This window comes from Hypomesus transpacificus, chromosome 4, assembly GCF_021917145.1.
Source record: "Hypomesus transpacificus isolate Combined female chromosome 4, fHypTra1, whole genome shotgun sequence".
NCBI lineage: Eukaryota > Metazoa > Chordata > Actinopteri > Osmeriformes > Osmeridae > Hypomesus > Hypomesus transpacificus.
In genome coordinates this window covers 7,940,522-7,953,144 of record NC_061063.1, presented here as the reverse complement: position 1 = coordinate 7,953,144, position 12,623 = coordinate 7,940,522, and the positions used below count along the sequence as shown (strand labels likewise).

At 41.4% G+C, this 12,623-nt stretch overlaps 2 protein-coding genes across 3 annotated transcripts; one reads left to right on the top strand and one right to left on the bottom strand.

The window, feature by feature from the left end:
• Nucleotides 1–456: 456 nt before the first annotated feature.
• Nucleotides 457–3,735, bottom strand: ccdc126 (coiled-coil domain containing 126). 2 transcript variants are annotated; one of them, XM_047019153.1, is made up of 4 exons: nt 3,377–3,735; nt 1,436–1,603; nt 1,023–1,284; nt 457–872 (listed from the first exon to the last, which is right to left on the bottom strand). In XM_047019153.1, the coding sequence occupies exons 3-4, from the start codon at nt 1,258–1,260 to the stop codon at nt 628–630; spliced, it is 483 nt and encodes a 160-aa protein (XP_046875109.1). In that variant the 5' UTR covers nt 1,261–1,284; nt 1,436–1,603; nt 3,377–3,735; the 3' UTR covers nt 457–627. The 2 variants fall into 2 exon arrangements, with proteins under 2 accessions (XP_046875109.1, XP_046875108.1); XM_047019152.1 differs by having other exon boundaries at nt 1,023–1,603.
• Nucleotides 3,736–4,457: 722 nt separating this feature from the next.
• On the top strand, nt 4,458–6,256 carry fam221a (family with sequence similarity 221 member A). The gene is made up of 7 exons (XM_047019708.1): nt 4,458–4,522; nt 4,825–4,998; nt 5,188–5,378; nt 5,487–5,560; nt 5,670–5,802; nt 5,879–5,971; nt 6,144–6,256. The coding sequence occupies exons 1-7, from the start codon at nt 4,458–4,460 to the stop codon at nt 6,254–6,256; spliced, it is 843 nt and encodes a 280-aa protein (XP_046875664.1).
• The last annotated feature ends 6,367 nt before the right edge of the window (nt 6,257–12,623 follow it).

Sequence of the window (12,623 nt, the reverse complement as noted above, 5' to 3'; positions counted from 1 at the left end):
CAATTGGGTTCAACTCAAGACATATTCAAACTCAGAATCTGCAAGGATGATCAACAGAGTTCAACCCAAGGTAAGGTCATGAGAGATCAATCTAGAATTGAGCCATAACAATGACATACAGCACCCCCCACACGTTATTTAGTCCTCTTAAAATAATCTTTTGGTAAAAATAAGATTCGTCAAGCTTTCAAAGAGAGTGCAAATATCATTCTTTGGATTATCTCTATCTAAAGTCTACAGCTTAATTGCTCTCTTCACATATATTATCAAGAAAGCGCGTCCCCTTATGTAAGCACCGGAGCTGCAGAAAACCAAGGCTACATGACACAATTTCCAATCTACCATGACTGCATGAATTAGTTCAGAATTTTTATATGGCAAAGCAGTATTGCTAATTCATTGGCCCACTCTTGTGTTGTTGGCTGTCTTGTCAGAGGTAAATCCCATTGGATGAAGTTTCAGTTTGTCCATTTTATTTGTTGTCAAAACGTTATAGATTCCAAAGCACTCAGCTAGAATAGAAGCCTTAAAGAGTCAATGATGGAAAATATAAAAATGTGCAGAAATGTCCTCATAAAAAAATAGACCTAAACTACTTTACTAGGGAAGAGCAGGTAGTCTCTTGCACTATACCCCTTGGTGGGCTCTATTAGGTGTATGTGCAGGCAGCTGTGGTGTTTCCAGGTGACTGTCAGGTGTCCCCTGTTTGGTGGCTTTATGTAAGGCAGCAGGAGCGGAGGAAAGGGCACCCCCTGCAGGATGGGAGGTGTTAGTGGCGGAGGAGTTTGCTACCAGATCGACCTTCCCCTCCAATTTAACCAGCCGTGTCATAATATCATCCAGCAACACAGCAATGGTCCTCTTCAGATCAGCTAGAGGTGAGCAAGAAACAGAAAGAGACAAGTAGGGAGGGAAGTTACCAAGACTGAACAAACAATTAAGATAGAAAAGCGACTGTAAGTCGCTCTGGATAAGAGTGTCTAATAAGTGACAATGTAAATGCAACTAAATTGAACCCTTACCATATCCTGCCATAGAGGTGCCCTGTGGGCCACCAGGTGAATTCTGGTTCTCTTCGGTGAGCACTTTGACGTAGCGTCGGCTTAGCTCAAGAATCTGCTGCCTAAGCTCGGCACTGCTCTGGTGCTGTGGTTGCTGCACTGTGTAGCGCAACAACATTAGTCCCCACACCAGCCCAAACACCAGCAATAGCATGCTCAGCTTCTGGGACATGTTCCTCCGCAGCAGTGCACCCAGCATGGTACAGGGACTGGGGCTGGAGGTCTGGGAGTGAGAGGAAAGAAGGGAGAAGGACTCAAGTTTCAGGCAGGAGGTGAGCAAGCTTGCTAGGGTTGTATGTAAAGAGGTGGACAGCGAGTCGGTCTGAGGCGGGAAGCTGGGAGTCTGTTGGATTGGCCTGGAGGTGGCTTCGGACCTTGTTCTGAGAAGCCTTGTGAACTGGGAACGTCTTTACGGCACACAGAGTTAAGGGGTAAGGGGTAAGGGCTGGAGCACGAGAAGTTGAAGGAGCAGGAAGCCTGGCATCAAACCACAGGAACACATCCCTTATCTAACATCCTTTATTCAGGATGTCAGATAAGACCTGGAGACAAACACAAACACAGTATAATATAAACAGATGAGTTGAAGTCAAAGAATCATCAAATATGGCTTCAGGAAACAAATACTTTTAGAGTGCTTTATCTGCTTAGCACAGACACACAATTAGCTACCAGGGGTGTAACAATACACATCTCACGATACAGGGTGTATGATACAATATTTATCACAATATTTTAAAAATATATAAATAAAGAAAAATATGAAACTGAAATTCAATTCACAGATTTATTTCCAAAACATTAAAGAATTTCAAAAAATGTATTTGTTGTACATACAATTTAGTTAACTCTGCGATTAAGCGATTTCTGTGAATACAATGAATGCATGCATGCATGACGCAGGTGCAAAGTAGGTCGCGCGGTGGTAGCTCAACCAATAGGATCAAATGGACGTCATATTGTAAAAATATTACCATAACTTTACTATACATATTGTTAAAATGTTGTATTGTAATATATTGTTACACCCCTATTAGCTACCAATTTAAATAGCACAGAACAATATAGGCTAGGTTGTTCATGTACCAGCATGAACCTGGGCCTTAATCGTATAACATGATACAATTCAATCTAGACTAGATAAAAACTGTACAATGCTGAGGCTCACTGAATATATTATTGCTTTCGTCAGTCTGTCATTGGGTTCTTTCTCTGCAGTCCTATGGGTGTGGGCACATCTTATGGAGGTCAAATAAGGGACAATGACTGAGGGAAATCAATTATGTAAAGAAGAGTAACAAAATCCAGACGGATGCACCCCCACCTCTTCTGTACGCACACACACACTTACTGTGACCTGTCACTACTTTGCTCCTACTGAACAATAAACCAGGCAAACAACTGGATGGGAAAAAGAGTGGTGTAAGAGTGAAAACAGTTGATCAAATGTTGCTTCCTGAAAGTTTTCAACAGTTGCCTCACTCTCTTGCAACATAGTCTCTTCTTCCAAACAGTTGTTCAGCTTTCTTTTAATGCTTTTTTGGGGGTCATTTTGTTGTCTGAGAACCAAAGTAGCAATGTCAATGTTACAAATTGAACTGGTAGTGTAAGAAGCACATGCATGTCTAAAAGACTTTTGGAGTGCCAACAATATGTTCAACTCAGGGGCATTATAAATAATCAGCAGCATGAATTGAAATGACTCACACACTAAAACACCACTGTCAACAAACCTGCATGAGCTCAACATATGTGGTGCGAGCATGACTCAAATTGGTGTAATAAAAAAAAGAAGAGGGTGTATATAGCAGATTGATGCGATATCCATGGATATCCCTGCAGCATATCTCCACAACACAGTTGTTAGTCACGAATTGAAAACACCACAGTCAAACCTTTATCCAACTCTGTAATCTGGCCAGTGTTGCTTTGGCTAAAACACAGATGGACAGATTGCGTTGAAACCCTGACCCCTCATTTACAACACAGGAATGATAAAACAAGACGTTTGAGGTCATGTTAACTATTCAACCTCACTAGAGCTAGAAGAGACCTGTTTGTGAACGATAGTCATAACAAATGTACAACTTGGAACACCTCAACTAGCTAACGTTCCTAGCTTGCAGCATAGCATGAATCTATCTCAGCGGTAGTCGGGAACTAGCGTAGCTAGCGAGCTAGCGTTAGCTAACAAGTTTTCAAGACAGCAGCTAACGGTTGTTAATAGCTCTCGTGATACAAACGTTGAAAAGCGTCTTTCACCTGAAAAAGTTTGACATATTTGGATTAAAGGGAAACCCCTCCATAAAACGTACCTTTGTTACTTTGAGTCCGTGGTGTTTCAGATGTCAGACTGGTTTCCCATTCCAAATAAGATGGAGCTGTAAGCGTGCAAAAACTAGAAAGCTCAACCGATGAGGGTCGTGGTGTATAAACACCATCACCACACCACCATGCTAGTGCTAGCCCGCTGCCAGATGTTGCTTATAAAACAAGTTCACGTTACAAGTAGCTGCAATTATATTGCATGATAACTTGTCAGGTTGACATTCACAAAAAGCACAGTCTGTCGTTTTCTTTGCTCAGAATATTTTTGAAAAACAGCCTTCCCCAAGAACTCAGTGGCGAACTGTCAGAAGTCGATAGTAAATGATGTCTACTGTATATACTACTGCGTCATCATCGTTCGGACTGCGCGGCTTCTGGGAAATGTATTTTGTCCAGTCTGACCTTGCAATGCAATGCATACTTAAGAGGGTCCATTTAGGAAATAATTCAGACTGTCCTTACACAAACACATATGAAACACATACACATTCACATATGAAACGTTCACACACATTCATACTACTGAAAACTCACATCCACCACATGTAAAATCCTCGCATAGACACGAAACCCATTCACATGAATGTAAAATGTTCATGCACGCATTCATACAAGTAATCCACATACGTTAAATGCTTGCATCGACACATGAAACTCATTCACATGTGAAATGTTCACACACGCATATACAACTGAACATTTACAGTCTACATAAGAAATGCTCGCATGTGAAACACATTCACACACATATGAAACGCTCAAGTCTTATAAGGATGAGTAAGAAACTTTGAGAAGAGTGTGAGAACATCACACCTTGCAATTATTTTTGTGCATTTTTATTTATTAACAATTTGTTACCTATCGAAACTTTTTCCCCACATACACAGTGAAGAGGAGAGAGGAGTGGGGGGATGAGAACATAGAAGCCTACAACAGATCAGGCATACACATCAAGGTTTCCTGGCCCATCACTTAGCAACGTGAACACTGGTCCGCAGGAGTAGCTTTAACTCGATACTACTAGTAGCTAGTAGTTGTTTAGTTTCTATTTAATACGAGGGTTTCATTATGGAAAGACTGTGTCTCGATAAGACTGCTTTAACAGCAGTAGATGACTATCTGGAATACAGAAGGTTTGACTAAGGGTTGACTGTTTTCAGGGTTAAAGTAGCCTAAGCGTTTCAAAAAAAGAAATAACTAGCGTTAACTAATAGTCGAGCTAGGGAGTGTAGCCTAGCCAAAGCTCGCTGATAACACGACCCAGACTGCTAACTCAATAGACAGGTTCAGAGTTTGTAAGCACCTGGATGTAATCCGTTGTTGTAGCTAACATTATGGAATTATTTTATGTCAGTTAACCATTACAGTAGGTAACGTTTCTTTACACATTAAGCACTACTGTAGCCGTATCCCATTTCTATGTTTCTCTCCCAAGAATTGTTGGTGAGTACGATGGAGGCAGGCTATTTTCCCCAGAAGAATATGAAGAATACAAGAAGAAGGTCCTCCCTCAGAGATTCAAGAACAGGCTGTATGTGAGCTTTGGAGTGCCATGGGGTAAAGACTGCAAGCTCATAGGCCCAGAGACAGCATGTTTCTGCAAACATGGGTACAGTACAGTCAACTATGCTGTAATATGGGAAACTTTGAGTAGTTATTCTGTAAAATAGGCCTACGCTGTAACTGTTACCCGTAGAGGAAGAAAACAGAACTTTGGTGTACATTAAGTGCTCGGCTCGGTTCAATATGGCGTATATACCTGAGTATAGTCACAGCTGTTTTGTGTTTAATTCTCCAGGTACAAGCAGCACCAGACAGACTTTGAGGTTGTTCCTTCTGAGCGGCCTCTAGCTCTCCAATGTCTGGTCCCAGGATGTCCATGTGCCAGTTATGAGTACGTTCCTCTGAACGGGTCGCAGCCTATCCGCTGCAGGTGCAAACACTCTGCCCACGATCACAATGCAGCCTCCAAACACCTGTGTAGGAAATGTGAGTTTGGCTGACATCCCCAATAAGAGGTGGCGAGGTGTACCGAAGAACCCTCATCCATGTGTGTTTTTTTCTTCCATTTGGAACTTCTTGTCTCCTGTTCCTCAGGTACATCCTGTACTGGGTTCCGGAGCCCCTTCACCTGTGGGTGTGGTGAGCCCAGCTCAGACCACCAGACTCAAGTGAGATTCAGGTCAAAGTTTCAGTCTGAACTAGACCAAGGATTCAGCAGTACCCGATAGAAACCTGATATTGAGCATCACTGTCTAGTGCATCACTCTCCTCCTGCAGGTTGAGACAAGAGAGGAACGGGAGGCCCGGGGACACCCTGTTGGTCTGTGTGTTCCTTATGCTGCAATGGGAGGACTCACTGGGTTCAGCTCTTTGGCTGAGGGGTACCTGAGACTCGATGACAGCGGTATAGGTGAGACATCTCCACAGATGTTTTCCATGTGGATTCCAATGAAAAGTTCTAAATATCTGTGCGTTTGTATGTGTAGGTGCTCCTCCCCTCGACACCTTGACCTCTGGGCCATCAGGGGCGTTACAGCATGTGTTTGAGAAGGCCTATGGTCCAACCTCTGGACCTACAGGTCAGAACACAGTGGGCTGTAAGGTGCCCTTCACTTCTCTTCTTACAATTTAGCTGGGGGCACTCTATGGTGAACTGAATAAACAATACCCTTTGAGGTATTGTACAAAACATCTTTAAGGAACTCAAGTTAGCATCAAGACAACACATTGATTGTTTTCTGATATTTACAGCTGAGTCGTCAATGACCCAGGCGTTGTCGAACTTGAGGATGAAGGAGGAGGAAGATATGGCGTACTTGGAGAGGCGCTACCAGGAGAGGGTGAGGAATGTTCAGTGGCACTAGAGGGCAGTGCAGAGCAATCGACCGCTGTTCAGTTATGCTCAGATAGGCATACGGCGGTACTCTTATGGTTGGTCAAATGCAGGAATCGGCAGAGGAATAGTGTGCCAACGGCTTTACAATCATGCCAAAACTCTTAACTGTTTCTACATGAAAAGATTTTACTGCTGTTCTATTGTGTTTTTATAGCATCTGAAATGTACAAGGCATGAGTGATTTCTAAAGCTGCAGTATCATTCATAGATAAATAGTGTAATTATCCATTGTTTCAGCTGAAGGTGGAGAGACTGGCTGCCAGAGAGAAGATCTCGTCAACAAGAGGTAGCACATCATCATTGTCCACTAAACCACCTGCCACTTCACCCATCAAGCGCCTTCCCAAATAACCCTGCAAGCAACTATCTAAATAGCTACAAGTCAAAGACACTTGGAACATTTCCCACTCAAAGCGTCCAAATGTAATATAATCCAAAAATGAAATGCCGTCATTGAATAGAATAATGCCCACTCGTTTTGAAAAGTTAGCCTTTTTGTAACTTCTTGATTTTATTTAATTGCGATCTACTTTAATATCAAATTGGGCCTGTTATTGAACAGCAATATACACTTTTCTGCACGTTATTGTGTTTGACATCAAATCATTGGCCCAGTACAACATGCAATGTATCTATACTAACAGGGACTTGCCTATGTTTACAACCAATGTGACCTCAATGTAATCAACAACTGAGGAATACTTGAAGAGGCCAGTCAACCTCCAGCCAATCAGTGACTTAGTCCAATCAGCGAAAAGCCAAAGATGAACACACAGCAGGCATAACTGCAGGCTGCACTTGAGAACTGTAGTGGGTCGGGGTACAGCATACATCGAAGGAAGAGTCATTTATAGTGACCTGCCATTATATTGTCCACTAGGGGGTATTGTGAGCTTCCCTTTATTTCAATAGAAGATTATTTGACAATCTCAACCATTAATCACAAATCATTCATCATATTCCTTTTTTTCATGTGAATGCCCAGTGGGGCTCTTGTCCAAGTGGTTGTCCAACTAAAACAATTTAGTACAGGAACTAGCTTGTTTACCTCCTTGATATTTTTGGCACTTCTTTCGAATTGCTTCTAGAATTACCCAATACATTTAATGAATCTGTATGACACACTATGGAGGAGAATAACCTGGTACCATATTCAAAGCAGCGTCAGTGACTTGGATTCTGGAAACCAAACTAAACTAGATAATGAGAAGTTAAGTGTATATATATATATATATATATAAGAAATGTATATAGCCTGTTTGTTTGATCTCATAAGGGAAAAGCTACATAAAAGATGAAAGCATGTATCTTATATGCTCGGTGTGTCTCAACAAATGTATGTTGTTTACAAAATATGGTACAACGGATTACATGATGATAAAGAAAATCTGATGGTTTCAATATGGAGATCAGTGTACTGTCTGGATTGATTAATCCAATTCTTCATGGCAGATCAGTGTTGATGAGAACTGTGTTAATCCTCAGGAATGGGATGAAAAATAATAGAACATGCAATGTTCTTTCTTGGGAAGTACACTTTTAAGTTTCTTAAATGAATCATAGTAGACAGGATGTAAACATAAACTCCCACACAAATGTTCCCCACATGTCAGGTCACAGTGGATCATCCTCACGCTGCTGTAGGGACTGCATCAGTGAACATGCCGTAGTCCCATCACCTGTGTCGTCACACAGCGGACACCTGGGGAACCGTTTTTGATCTTGTGAGTGTGTGCTGAACAGGTGGTCTAAAGGGAGAGAGACAGGAGATGGGCTGCAGAGGTGGTAACCGTGCAGCTGCGTCCCTCCAGCCGAGGGTAGGAGAGGGAAGCCAGTGGAATGGATCTTGTCTGAAGGCTGACACTTCACATTCAGTGTGTGTGTGATGACGGGAATATCTGCCACTATGGCATCAACACTCGCATGTACACAGTACTACACACTGAGAGACGCCAGACTCTTCTAGAACCAAGCATCCAGATATTAGGACATTTGTAACCTCTATGTGTCTACTTATTGATTTTATATTGTGTAAAGTTCTAGAACTTTGCACATCAGTCTCAGAGACAGGGATAAGAGAAAAAGTCGTTCTGTAAGAAAAAACCAGAGAAAATAGTCTGGCACCATTAGCTTGTTGTGCATAATTGCTTCACCATAGCAACCCAGTTTTGGCCTGAAATGTAATTAACTTTGGGAATCTGATCAAGAAAATTACTACCTCAATTGCAGCATTGCCATGGGAACCACACCCATTTTTTTGACAGGGTGCTTCACCGAGAATGAGAGAAGAACAGAGATTAGGAGGGCAATTATGTTGTGCGCAAACACTTCATTACTGTAGTACCTTGTAGTGTGAGGACAGATCAGCTAAATTGAAGGAGAGCAATTTTTTTCTAATCTGACTAAAATAGGAGAAAGGAAAGAGACAAAGAATCAAAGACAGGACTCAGGAAGTAAGTATCTTAAGATATTGGTGCCAGAACCATCTTTAAAATATTTAAGATGAAAAACTTGATTTGGTTGTATATGTTTGAAAAGATTGTGAGGTTTTTTTCTTAAATGGATCTTGGCCGCTGTTCTCCTTGAGTCTCAGTATGATAGAAAAGAGGGGAGTAGAGAACAGCCAGTATCCTCTTCCCAACAACATCGTTCAATTTGTTTTACTTTCATGCCACAGGCAGAAAATACATCAGAACCACTGGAATCAAAGCCTAAACAAAACAACATCAAAGCTTTTCTTTTGTCTTTGTATTTTTTTTTTAAATTGTTGGAAATCGAAAATGCTGTGATTTCATGGAGCCCGTTTGTTTTTCCACTTCGATGGCCTCCTATGTTGCTAGGATCTTTGAAGGATGTTAGGATGAGGGGAAGGGACAAGTGAAGGAATGAGGGAAGGAGCATTTTCTTTATTCTACAAGCGTTCAAATGGCAAATAGAAGGCAATGTTGTGCAGTTGTGAAAAAATCAATAACAAAGCTTGGCTATCAAAGATGATTTCGATCCCTATATTTAAAACTCTTCACACACAAACACACACACACATGCTAGAACACACGCACACAAACTTTCCATCCTACTCAGACAATCAAGAGGATTCAAAGGAAAGCAGAAACCAAAATTGAGAACGGAACTCTTTCCAGGTCTCTGATTGTCTTTTCAAAGTGAACTATTTGCAGTCATCGAGGGACCCCTGATTGGGTGAGACACTCAAGGCAAAATCAAAGGATGTGATACTTCATGACGAAACATAACAAGAGGAAAAGTGAGTGAGAGACAGAAAGATGCAGGCTGGCAGAACAGAAAAGAAAACAAACGATTTGACTGAAGAGGATAGACAAAGACTTACATAGAGGGTAAAAAAGTAAGGGTGAGCAAGAGAGAGTGAGTGAGGAGTAACATTTAGAGGTGAAGAAAGGCTGCGATGCCAGAAGTAGAGAGGAAGAAAGGTCGAAAGACATTACTTTTCTTAAGGAGGCGTCTGAGCCTGTTGATAAGGACCCTGTTGATTTGCTGTTATCTGTTCGTTCTCTTCCTCATCGCCCTTTAAGCTTTCTCTCCCCATAACACCCTCTTAAGACCCCTTGAATCGTGAGAAGAATGGTGAAGGAAATAGAACAAGCAAGAGACAGATAGGGACAGGAACTGACCGAGTTTCTTTTAAAGTCAGAGAGAGAGAGAGAGAGAGACAGGAAGAGAGAGAGAGAAAGAGAGACAGGAAGAGAGAGAGAGACGGTGAGAGAGAGAGAAATTGATAAAGAAGTGAGTCAGTGGGTTTTGTGTGCAGCGAAGTAGAATAATACCAAGTACTAGATGATTAAAACTGAACGCTGTTCTCTGTGCATGCCTGTGTCTGAGCAGTGTGGGGTGTGCAGGAACTCAACGTAACATCACACGAACATTAGCTCTAGGACACTCACTTCTACTGATAAAACTATCAAACCCTAATGTTGAAGTAGAAGGAAATGGCTTTAAAAAGCTGCTCATTCTACTGACAAACAACTATAGCAAAGTGCTTTTTAATGCTTACGATGAAATCTTAATAAGGGTTGCTTAAATTATGCTTTATTAAGTGCCCAATCCCATGTCAGGCAGCAATGCTCAACCAAGTAGTTGGAACTTCAATAAATTACTTAAAGAAAGTCAAACATAAATGATAGTCTAGGCTAGACTGTTGATAGTTTTCTGTCTGGGATGCACACATGCACGTTACCCATCCAAACTGACTGAGGGACTGTATGAAAGGTGACCAGACAAGTTGAACTACCTCACTGTCACACACACAATCATCATTCACTGTTCATGTGACTGGAATAGTGATATGCACTTTGACAGTTTATTGGTTTAACGGTGATTGATTGTGGGTGTTTTTATTGGTCCACACCTTTTATTGGAGGTGTTATTAATTTTCATGACAGTGCAGGCAGTGAATACTGACCTGAGGTCACAACTGCACTGGACACATGACACGACTTTGCCGTCATTCTTCAAATCAGTCTGTCAAAGTAGGATGCTTGTTGTATGAATGACACGCAGTCAGACAGAGTGACGATGAGACGGTCAACAACAGACTGACAACATGCAGAAGAACTGATGGGTTCACTTCCCTTTGCAGCAGCAGTGACTAACTGCCTCTTAATTAACAGGAGACAAATAATGTGAACCAGAACATAAGGATTTACATTTCCTGCAATCTCCTGAAGGGAAGTTAACATTGTACTGTGTCACAGATAAATTAAGCTCCTAGAACATTGTCATCACAGAAACTCTATTTTGGTTGATAATTGGCCTTCACGTCTTATTTAATGCACTGCTCATTGAAAGGCAAAATTACATGGAAAACCAGCACCCAACCTTAATGTTACCTTCAATGATTTATTTTAATCTGTATGTTCTATATCTAGGTTTAGATATAAAACATTACTTATTTTGGGTGTTCGGGTTAGTTGTCGGTGCTGATCTGCAGGTAACTGTGAAACCCTTTTGTGACATTGATTACTTGATTTTATTGAAGTATTGGTTTTGTCTTATTTTGGTTAGACTGCCTGTGCTGGTGGAGAGGTATGGTGGTGGTGCTGGGGTTGTTTTCTATGCAGATGCGTTGAGTTACTGTCTAAACTTAAAACACCAACATTTGTCTTCTCAGCTTGAACCACAGCATGAAAAACAATGTGTTTAGCTTGTAGTACAGCATGTCAGCTAAAGACAATAGTATGAGTAAAAGCAGTAATTTAAATGCCATTTATATTAAATATATGCTTTAGGCAACTGGATATGTTGAGTTTTTTTTCCTAGTAAGCGTTTAAAGACACAAGAAAAGAGGAGCTACAGAACAACTGCCAGACAGTCGCAGCCTTTTCTTGTTACATTTTCAGGGACCAAATAGGAACAACTCTCCGAAATGCACAGTCAGATAAAAGCCATTTCAGCTCTTCTAAGAAATGTAGTGCAATCAATAACATGTCATTCACTTCAACAATGCATCTTGAAGTGAGGATACAAGCTATCAAAAGAGAAAGGTCGAGCGCCAAGGGGAATAACATTTGCATTATAACCAGCTTGAGCTGGCTAATACACAATACTTTAATTCTGGCATTAAGGAAAGGGATTTCAGATTTCTCTGATGAATATGTAATCATTGGTGAAAGGCTTACTGTGTGAAGTATCAGGATACCAGATACTGCACAACTGTATAGCACTTAGTAAACAGACAGCATGGTTTGTTTTCTTGTATGATAGATAATGAGAATGTTTAATTTTTATTTGTTTTATTACATCTTGAGAAACCCTTTCCATCCACTCTGATCGGACCACTGTCAAGCTTCTAAAAGTCAAGCTCAATCTCCCTCTCTCTGTATGAATCCCTGTATCTACAGAAATATGGAGTGGGTCGATGGAGACTAATGCCTACTGACCTGTAGGTTAGCCAGAGTTGTGATCTTGGACTGCCACTGACGGACATCCCTGAGGCCATCTACTGCAGCCCAGTGCGGGCATGTTGTTTACTGTGTTGGCCTCATTCCCTCTGGGCAAAGGGGTGCCATCTGTAGCCTGTGTGTCACCATGTGAGGAGTGTGTAACGTATGTGACTTTGTGCTACTCTGTGTCGTGATCCAGTCTGAGTTTACTTGTACCCTCATACAACTGACTCCTGCCACTGCACTAAAGTAAAATGCCAATTATAAATACTATGTGTCATCACAAATTAAACTAACAACACCCCGCAAACCTCAGAATGACAGGGCAAACAGAAATATGAATAGGGAGAGGAATCCGGTCACACTTCTTGCTCCACTTACTGTAGTGGGAACTGCTGTGCCACATCCGTCGCTGCAATC